Consider the following 10,102-nt stretch of genomic DNA (forward strand, 5'->3'; position numbering starts at 1 on the left):
TGCCAGGCGCCCGCCCCCGCCCCCACCACCCCCATCCCTGGGGCTGACTGCCTTCCCATCCAGGCCCCCGTCACTTCCAGGGGCCAGGGCGGAACTCCCCAGCCAGGTACGCAAGAGCCCTCCGCTAACCCCAGCTGGGCTCCTAGGGCCAGAATGTTCTGAGCCATTCCAAGCCTTGGGCCTGTGGGCAGCTCTCGGCCCTCCTTCCTGAGCTTCCTCTTAGGTGTCCAAATGCCTCTCCCCAGGGAGGCCCTCTGCTGATAGGATTCATCTCCCCAGATATGATTCATCACCCCTCCCTTCCAGAGCCTGCTGACCCCATCTGAGTCCTCACTCGCCCCCCGCCCCTGGTAGAGGTCTCCCCTCATAAGACAGGGCTCTGTCCCTGGGGCCCAGTCCAGGGCTCAGAGATGAGCTGGGAGTGACAGGGGCACAGAGGTGGGCGGGGGGGCGCAGGGAGGCCGTGGACCAGGGTGGCAGCTGGGCAGGCACGTATTGATGGAAGGCAGGAGTGGTGACCAAGAGGCTCACACTGAGAGGTCGTGTCCCCAGCCCCCCAGTTCTGTCCCCTCTAGAGTTTTGAATGACCCAGAATTCTCTCTCTCTGGGATCAAGAACATCCCAGGTCACCTGCAGTGGACAGTCCTGGCTCTGTTAGCCAGGAACGTGGAGTCCAGCAATGAGAGGGACCTCTGACCCAGTGACCTGGGAAGACAGCGGCACCTCAGTGCGGGAGGGACATGCCCAGGGCCCGGGGCTGTGGGAGGGGTCTTGGTCACAGGCCCTGCCTCAGCAGAGCTGGATGTGAGAGGACCCAGGTGGCACAGCGGCTCCAGGGGGGGGCCCCCCCCCCCCCACCAAGGCCAGAACAAGCTCCCTGCAGCCTCAGTGAGGGGAATCCGGTGATTAATCACCCCCAGCGAGGACTCCCTGCCAGAGCGCAATCCCATTGGCTGCTGATGACATCATCCAGCCCGGGTTGGCGGCTCAGCTGGCTTAAGGGCTGAGTGTGCTTGGGGGGCAGGGCATTAGCCACTCACGGAGCAAACGCTGCTGAGCATCTGGTCCCAAGGCTGGGCATGGTGGGGGTGGGGGGGCGGCACGGACACGGAGCCCCAACTTCTAGCTGCAGCCTGCTGAATCCAGGGGGGGTTCTTGCAGCTGCCCTTTTCCATCACTGGCTGGTGAAGAGGGGGAGGGCCCAGGCCCAATGGCATCCTACCTTCAAAAGCCCCAAAATGTGCTTCCCAGTAACCCTGGGGACAGTTTTCTCCATGCCTTGGTCGCCCTGAGGGCATCTGTGCACCCTTGCCCCTGCGGGCACCTGTTGTGCCCCTGAAGACCCTGTCACGTTCACCTGCATCTCTTCCACATGGACGCGACCCGCAGTGGACGCCCATAAGTGTTCCCTTAGCTCAGGTGGCTGCGTGTGAGGACATGGCCTTAGGATGAGTGTCCCTGTTCCTGCCGGCTCTGAGGGCCTGCCTGTGTGGCTGTGGGCGTTTACACCTGTCCAGGTGTGAGTGTGCAGTGGGTGGCTCAGAGCCTGCCCTTCCCTCTAGGCAGCAAGGTGGCAGTAGCCCCTCCCTGCCAGTGCCTGGCAAGTAGCAGGGGGTGGCAGCAAGGGACGGGGGCCTCCGGCAGGTGCCCAGCAGCGCCCTGACCTCTGCCCTCACGGCTCCCAGGTGGAGGCCACGGAGCCACAGGACGTGGTGGTCTATGACCAGAGCACACGGGACGCCAGCGTGCTGGCCGCAGACAGCTTCCTCTCCATCCTGCTTAGCAAGCTGGACGGCTGCTTCGACAGCGTGGCCATCCTCACAGGTGAGCTGCGGACAGACCCGAGGCAGGGGCTGTGGGGCTCCCGCCTCTCCCTGTCCTCACTACACGCTTGGCTGTGGTGGACGGGGGCGGAGGGCAAGGGCTCCTGATCCACCTCTGCTCTTTTTTCTAACCCCGGAGACCAGCGACGATGGGGGGGAGGGGGGCAGTGTTGGGGGAGGTGCCTTCTCAATAACCCTGCAGTTCTCTGAGGCTCCGTTGTGCCCTCCCCTGGACCCCCACACTTCAGAACCCCCTCCCACACGGCCTACCCGCACCACTAACAGGTGAAGAGGTAGACAGGAGGAAAGCCCCAGATGTCGCGTGTGGCAGGTGTGGAGGGAAGGGGTCTCTGCCCCCCCACCTGCCCGGGAGAGGAGACACGGGCCGCGTCCTCCGCAAACCCCAAACTGAGCACAACCGGTTGCAGGAAGGGAGTGTCTGTGAAGGCCGCGGCCAGCACGGACACCTACTTGACCATGACCCTGTGGGGCTCCCTGTTCCCCACCAGCCCAGCCAGCCTGGAGGCACACACGCACGTGTGCCTGATACGCACATGTGCCCGATGCGCATGCACACATACGTGTTCCAGAGTGGTCCTTGATGATGCCTTCCCCCTGCGGGCGGGGACTGAGGCGCTTCTGTAGAATCCACCTTCCAGAGGTGACCTGGGTCCCAGGGACGGGTGGAGCTGGCCCGGCCCGGGGATGCGCACCCTCCCTGACCAGGTGTGGGCGTCCGTGGGTGCTCCCGCCCCTGGCCTCTGCCTGCCGGGGCCATGGCAGGGGAGCAAAGGACACAGAGGGCTCAGGAGAGTGTCGCCCCACCTCACACCGCCAATAGGCTGTGTGTATACATTCAGCATGTCTGCCCTGAGCAGCCCCCACGTGCAGGCACCCTGCAGGGTGGCCCCAGGGCACCTGGCTGGCCCTCGGGCGCCCGGCCAGTGGCAGCAGGGACCTTCAACGTAACCTGCTGAAAGCTATAGCCAGGCCGCTCAGGGCAGACCTCCTGGAGGAAGTACCATATTCTGAGGGGTGTGCAGGCGTGCGTGCCACCGTCTACGCCTGTCTGGGTCCACACGGTCAGAAGGTGTCTGCATCCATGCCTGCCTCTGGGAGGCTGGCGACCTGTGTTTGCTCGTGTGTGTGTGTCCCCCACCTCGGTGACCCCAAACTTGTCTGGGTGGACTGTGGGACTTGTGTGCATGGGTATGAGCCCTGGGAACCACAGGCTACAGAACTGCAAACTCTGACTGCACCACTGTCCCCTGGGTTCAGTGTAGGGGGCTGAGCGGGTAGGGGGAGAGGGAGAGAGGAGAGGGAGGCTCTGGGCTTTTTAACGGGTATCCTGGGTGGAATAGGAGCCCTCCCAGGGCCCAGCTGGGAACCCCAGAACGAGTGTGTGTGTGTGTGTGTGTGTGTGTGTGTGTGTACACGCGCATGCTCTCTAGCCAGGAGCAAGCGCCACCAGGCCCTTTTCTGGGAGTCTGAGAAAGGGGTCTTAGAGCAGCGCCCTCCCTTACCCCCAGGCTGCCCAGGAAAGCCCAGAACCTCTGATGGTACATCGCCCCTGAGGCTGGGGCCCTCACCCAGCATGCAGTGGGGCAGGCCTAGGCTGGGATGTGTCAGGAGCACCCACCTGGGACCTGGCTGTGCCCCAGTCGGCTCACTAAGCTCTTGGGGCTGCCCCTCCCTGCAGGATTAGAGTATTTGCGCCCATTTCCCTGAGGGCCAAGCCAGGTAGAGGTCACGACCCACCATGGTGTGGGAAAGGCTCATGGTGAGGCCAGATCGGGACCCAGACTCGGGGACAGCGTTCTCACCTTGCCCGCAGCCCCAGGCAAGCACGGCCCCCGAGCCAGTGAGGACGGCTGAGTGGGAAACAGGGATGCTGCCCCGCCTGAAAGGGGAAGTGACTTTCCCGGATCGCGAGCCTGGGGAGGGGGTGGGGGGTGCTCAGCAGAGGTCAGAAAGGGAGGACCCCGCCCCTCCGTGGGTGGGGCTGAGGAGCGCCGAGAGGTTGCCACGACTGGAGGGCAGGGAGATCCCTGTCCGTGACAGCGGAGGCTCACGGAAGCAGGAGTGGGCGGCGGGGCAGGCGCCCTGGGGTCCGGAGCCCCCCCCGCCCCCTCCCCCCTCCCCCCGGCTGCTCGGCCGTGACGTCCGNGGGGGCACCTTCTGGCTGCCAGGACTGCCGGCACCTGCAGAGGGGCCGGGTCTGCTGCCGCGGATCCAACCCAGGACGGCCTCAGAGCCTGGGGGTCCTGAAATCCCTGCAGGGGCTTGGCCTCAGGCTCTGCTACACCTGGCATCTACAGGGGACTTGTAGGGGCACTGCCAGCGGCTTGGCTCTGGTGGGGGGTTGGGGCTGGGGGGCTTTACCTGAGGAACTGCAGTCAAGTGTGGCAGGTCTGCACCTGTCCAGAGATCCCCGTTTGTGCGGAGAAACCCCTCAGCTTAGGCCATGTTGCCCAGAGAGCGGAGAGCAAGGGAGGCTAGAGGTGGTAGAGATGAGTCTTTGCAGAGAGGCTGGAGACCTTTGCCCCTCCTGGGGCGGGGGTCCCGTCTTCCAGCAGGAGCATCCAGGGGACCCCTGGCTCTGAACGGTGAACAGGAGCCCACCCCCAGAACCCAGGTCAGCTTTCACCTGTGAGCTGTGTTGTCATTGGTGCTGACAGTCTCCCACGTCTCCCCGTCTGGGCAGCAGGCTCCCCCCAGCCTGGGGGTCCCCCATCACCATGCCCCCCCAAGTCAAACCTTCACTGGGGCCACAGGGAGCACACATGGCAGGCATTCTGGTTGGGGATTTGTACAAACTGGCCATTGATCTGGGCTAGGGGTGAAGGCCAAGGGCACCAGGCATCTCTGTCCTGGGAAATCGGCCAGGTCTCCCATACCAGCTGTCGCTGTAGACCAGGAAAGAGCACTGGGGGTCTTTGGGCCTGGGAACGCCCCTCACTCCCTGGCCTCCTCCAGAGCAGTAAGGTAGACGGCAGTCCAGCTGAATTCCGGAACGGACCGGTGCACTGAGAGCAGGGAGTGTCCACAGGGCTTGTGTCCTGGTAAGTGTGGTTAGCCCCAGCGCGCCCCCCGGCAGTCCCACCTCATCCGACCAAGAGCTGGTGGTCACTCGGCCAGCCTGGGTGCGGACAGGTTCGTTCTCAGTGTGCCTTCACGGTCACTGTCTCCGTCGAGCTTCACAACTATGCCATGTGGCAGGCAGGTTGCAGAAACAGGCCGGAAACATAAAGAGCTCTGCCCGCGGTCACTGACTCAGAGACATACTCGGGAGTCCCCCTTGGGGCTTTGAGGCCAGTGGAGGGGCTCCTTCCACTGACCTGTGGCCCAGGGCTCAGATGTGCATGCAGGGGGAAGGCGGCAGGGCACACGCCAGCCACGTGCAGAACGTGGGCCGGCTGCACGCCCTGCTTGCTCAGTCCCCGGGCTTCCCAGCTCTCAGCCCAGCCGCCGGTGCTGCCTTCTGGGCAGAAGGGAGCCTTAGCTAGAGCACAGATGCCCCCACAGGCTGTGCCGATTCCAGCAGGTGATGTCATGCCCAGGGGGAGGAGGGCCCCTCAGAAGCCCTTGGTCCTGGCACCCAAGCTTGGTCTGGGGCTCCTGGCCAACTAGAGTCGGGGAGGGATTGCATCAGCCCATGGGGAGAGGCAAGAAGGCCAAGGCTGGCCCCAGGCCACAGGGACAAGGGAGCCACACCCTCAGCAGGAGCCTCCATGGCATCTGAACGCACCCCTGCCTGGGTCCTGCACGTGCCAGGCTGGCTCGCCACCCGGACCCCACATTTACGGGCATCACAGCGGCGTCCTCACTGCGGCCAGCTCCTAATTAGCCTGAGGAGGAATGTGGGCGTAGGGGCGGGCTGTATATGTGCATAGCACTCGCCTGGACGTGGTGAGAGCGGCCCTCCAGCACTCAGCACTGAGACCGGGTGCCCAGGCCAGAGGCTCAGCCGCGGGCCTCCCTTCGGGCGGGGAGTCCGAGCTGGGTGAGGCTGAGATGTAGAGGTGGTCTGGTGCCCGGGGCTCTTTCTCTTCAACCGTCTGACCCGCGTCTCCTCCGCTCCTCCCGCAGGGGGCTTTGCCACCTTCTCCTCCTGCTTCCCCGGCCTCTGTGAGGGCAAGCCTGCTGCCCTGCTGCCCATGAGCCTCTCCCAGCCCTGCCTGCCAGTGCCCAGTGTGGGCCTGACCCGCATCCTGCCTCACCTCTACCTGGGCTCTCAGAAAGATGTCCTGAACAAGGTGTGTGCATAGCTGGGACTTTGGCCATTGGTCAGGGAAAGGGGCAGGGGCTCCGAAGCAGCTCTGGGGCTGGTCTGGGGGAGGAAGAAAGCCGAGAGGCAACATGGGGATGGATGCACCAGGTGCGGGAGAAGCAGGAGTTGGGGGTGAGAAGACCCACGCAGGCCGTGGCAGAACCGGAGCAGAGCCGGTGGAGAAGCAGCTCCCAGCTCCTTATGCGGTGGAGCCCACATGCCAAGCTGCTGATGTCACTGGGCCCCCGCCCAGCACCGAAAGAATCCCGAGTTTTAAAACTGTGACGACCAGGCAGCCGTAGAGTCCCTGGGAGCCCACCCCAGGCTGTGGGCGGGGCTTGCAGAGGCTCCCCTCTCCAGGGCATCCCAGGATCCAGACGTCTGGTCCAGAGGCACCCCGGTCGGTCGTCTGATTTGCCCTCCCGTCCCTCCAGGACCTGATGACCCAGAACGGAATAAGCTATGTCCTCAACGCCAGCAACTCCTGCCCCAAGCCGGACTTCATCTGTGAGAGCCGCTTCATGCGCATTCCCATCAATGACAACTACTGCGAAAAGCTGCTGCCCTGGCTGGACAAGTGCATTGAGTTCATCGGTGAGGGGCGGGTACCCTGCTGCCCGCGCTGGGGGCCGGGGCCCAGGGGAGCGGGGGGAGGGGGAGGNGGGGCAGGGGGGCAGGGAGAGCAGGAGTCTCCAAGAGGAAGGCATGCGGGAGTGGAGGGAGAAGAGCTGTGGCCATGGGTCGCCGGCCTGAGGTGGAACTGGTATTGTTGGCGGTGAGCCGCTCCCCTACCTGGGTTCGGACCCCAGCCCTGACCCCGTCCCCACGGCCCCGCCTCCAGATAGAGCTAAGCTGTCCAGCTGCCAAGTCATCGTCCACTGTCTGGCCGGCATCTCCCGCTCTGCCACCATCGCCATCGCTTACATCATGAAGACCATGGGCATGTCCTCCGACGATGCCTACAGGTAGCCCCTCTTCCCTCCCCCTCCCCCAGCAACCACACGGCCCCGCCAGGAGGGAGAGGCCAGAGGGGCCTCCGCACTCTCAGGCTTGGCCTCAGCCGTGTGCCCCAGCGTGGGCAGGGGGAGCAGAGAGAGCCGGGGAGGCCGCGCAGGCTGGCGGGGAGCCCTGACCCAGCACAGCCGCCTTCCTCCCGGCAGGTTCGTGAAGGACCGGCGCCCGTCCATCTCGCCCAACTTCAACTTCCTGGGCCAGCTGCTGGAGTATGAGCGCAGCCTGAAGCTGCTGGCCGCGCTGCAGGGGGACGGGGCGCCCCCCCCGGGCACCCCCGCGCCCCTCCCGGGCCCCGCAGNCGTTCAAGCGCCGAAGCTGCCAGATGCAGTTCGAGGAGGGCATGGTGGAGGGGCGCGCGCGCGGCGAGGAGCTGGCCGCCCTGGGCAAGCAGGCCAGCTTCCCTGGCAGCGTGGAGGTCATCGAGGTGTCCTGACGGCGGCCGGGACCCGCCCGGCGCGGCGCGGCCCTCACCCCCCTCCCGTCTGAGCTGCCAGCAGCCGGGCCCGCTATAAATATATATTATATATAATGCAAAGAAAGGTAAATGGTTTTACTGCGATTTTTATCGAGAAGTAAATATTTCGATTTTTTATTTATTTAAGCTGTTCATTCTGGCAATGATTTGGCAACAGTGCGGGCGGTCCTCGGAGCTCTATTTTTACTGTCTGGTATTTAAACTGAAACACACGTTTCTAAGCAATATGAGGCCACCTTCAGTCCCCAGCTGGGGTGCCAGGCCTGGGGTCCCCTCCCCACCCTCCCTCCCCCAGGAAACACTGCTGACCCTTGCAAAGAGGCTGCCGAGCTTTTGTGCACTTTTTTACATAAGAAAAAGGGGAAAAAAAGAAAAAAAAACTTTGCCACAAACTGAGCCTCAGAACCTCCCCACCCTCCTCTCCACGCCTTCTCTTCTGCTCCCGTCTCTGCACCAAAGCCTGGGGGTGTCCCAGGAGCTGGCGAGGGGCCAGGACGCTCTGCGGCTGGAGGCGCCCTCCACCACCTGCCTCCTGTTGCACCACCCCCACCCTGTTGCCTGGCTTAGGGCGTTCAGAGGGGCTGTGGATGGACAGGGTAGGGGCTCAGTGAGGGGGGCTCCTGAGTGTCAGCTGCTGTGGCCCCAGGGCAGGGATGGACGTAGAGTGGCCCCCACTCCTGCCTGAGCCCAGGTCCAATTTCATGGGTTCAGCAAGGCTGCTGCATGGAGGCTGCTCCCCTCTCCTCCACTCTGTGGGTGCCCCCAGCACCACCTGCCAGGTGGGGGACGCGGCTGGGGTAGAGGAGCTCGGCCCCTGGGGCAGTCAGGCGGGAGGAGCTGGGCCAGCCGGTGCTGGCTCCACGAGTCAGAGGGCACATGAATTTAGCCTTGTTCTGGGCTCTTCCCGCCCCAGGCCCCTGGCCAGGCTTGGGATTCAGGTATGTTCCTGCAGGTGGGGGGAGGGGGGTTGTCTCCGTGAGAAGCTGACTGCCTTGCAGTGGGAGGAGGTAGTTAAGCCCCCGTCAGACCCTTGTGCTTCCCGAGAATGGGGATAAAGACCCCTGACCTGGGCAGGTGCAGGAAGTATCCCCCAGGGCTGCTCCCAGCCCCACGGGGTCCCTGGAGAAGATCGGCTCCCAGATTCCCCTTTCCTGGGGAGCTCTCGCCTCTGAGGCCTCCCTGGAGTCTCCCAGGTGGTTCGTTGGGTGGGCCAGCCTCTTGGGTCATAGGGACTCGTGGCTTTTGGAGGCAGGAGTAGATGTCCCCCAACCCTCAGATGTCCTAGAGTCTAGGAGTGGGGGCCGGTCACCTTGGGAAGAGGTCAGGGGCTTGGCAGGAGGGATGGCTGGGGGGACGGAGTCCTCAGGCAGCGGCCTCTGTGGCTGTTTCTTCTGTTTGTTCTTCTGTTGACCTGCAGCTCTGTGCACCTGTCATCCCCCCTTTAAGCAAAAGTCCTTTCCTGTTCCCTCTGTCCCCACCCCATTCCCCCAAAAAATAAGCTATCATTGTTGTGTTTGCAATCTATGGATTAGAGGTTTAAGTATTTATTATTATTGGTTTATTATTATTATTATTGATTATGTAAATTTGCCTTCTGTCTGTCTATCGCGTTGGGTTTCTGAGGTGACCCTGGGTGTGGAGGATGCACTGGCCCCACCTCCGTGCCCCGACCCCCGTGCTGTCCAGGAGACCGTGGTCTGGGGCCGCTGGCTGGGCCCCAGAACTCTGGAGGCAGGTCCCGAGGCCCCGCCCTTTCCTCCCTCTGCCCTTTCTCAGGGCTGCCAGCATCTCTTGTGACTTCTGTCTGGAGGCCTGGGGGGGGGCTCTTACCCTCGAGGCACGGGTCACCCCAAAGTGAGCAGCTGCAATGGGGGGAGGCCCTGTCTCGGCCACCCCTCTCCTGGGGGAACCGGGCCCTGGCACGAGCCCCTCCCTGGCCACCTCCACGCACTGCCCGAGGTGGGGCGGGGCCGGGCCCCAGCCCTCTCCCAAGTCTCTCGGCCCTCCCCCCCCCTCCCCGGCCCTGGCATTGGGGGCTGCCTCACAATGGACCCCGCCCCCTCCTAATATTTGCTGGAAAGTCCAGCGGCGGAGAGGTGGCGGGTCCCCCGCATGGCTCCTGGTCTCTCTGGACTGGGCGGCCCGCCCCTGCCTCAGAGCCCGTCCCCCAGCGCGGCCACACTCTGCTCCCCCACCTGTCCCTTCTTTTGTATTTGGAAACAACGTGTTGTAATAAATCCTGAGATGGATGTTTTCTCCATGCCTCTGGTTGCCTCTTTCTTCAGGCTGGTGGCGGGTGGCGTGGAGATGGGGCAGTGGCCCTGGAGGCCTCAGAGACTGCAGTGCTAGGGATGGGCCCCCAAGACCCACCTCCTGGGACTCACTGCCTTGGCCCCAGAGGGCAGGCTGGGGCAGGGAGGGAAGCAGTGCGGGAGGAGGGCCCCCTTGCTTGCTGGCACCTCCTGGGGAACATTTAAAGAATTGGTGGGCACAGGCGGGGGGGCGCAGGCGGGGGGGGGC

At 63.9% G+C, this 10,102-nt stretch overlaps 1 protein-coding gene across 1 annotated transcript in view; it reads left to right on the forward strand.

Annotated features, from left to right (window-relative positions):
• Positions 1 to 9,844, forward strand: part of DUSP8 (dual specificity phosphatase 8) — a 10,422-nt gene extending 578 nt beyond the window's left edge. Inside the window, exons 2-6 of the mRNA XM_077771520.1 lie at positions 1,686 to 1,824; positions 5,913 to 6,079; positions 6,528 to 6,687; positions 6,935 to 7,058; positions 7,254 to 9,844. Coding sequence (XP_077627646.1) covers positions 1,686 to 1,824; positions 5,913 to 6,079; positions 6,528 to 6,687; positions 6,935 to 7,058; positions 7,254 to 7,593 — 930 coding nt within the window. The 3' untranslated portion in view covers positions 7,594 to 9,844. The remainder of the gene's footprint in view (positions 1 to 1,685; positions 1,825 to 5,912; positions 6,080 to 6,527; positions 6,688 to 6,934; positions 7,059 to 7,253) is intronic.
• The last annotated feature ends 258 nt before the right edge of the window (positions 9,845 to 10,102 follow it).

The sequence above is a fragment of the Crocuta crocuta genome, unplaced genomic scaffold, assembly GCF_008692635.1.
Source record: "Crocuta crocuta isolate KB4526 unplaced genomic scaffold, BGI_CrCroc_1.0 scaffold1192, whole genome shotgun sequence".
Classification (NCBI taxonomy): Eukaryota; Metazoa; Chordata; class Mammalia; order Carnivora; family Hyaenidae; genus Crocuta; species Crocuta crocuta.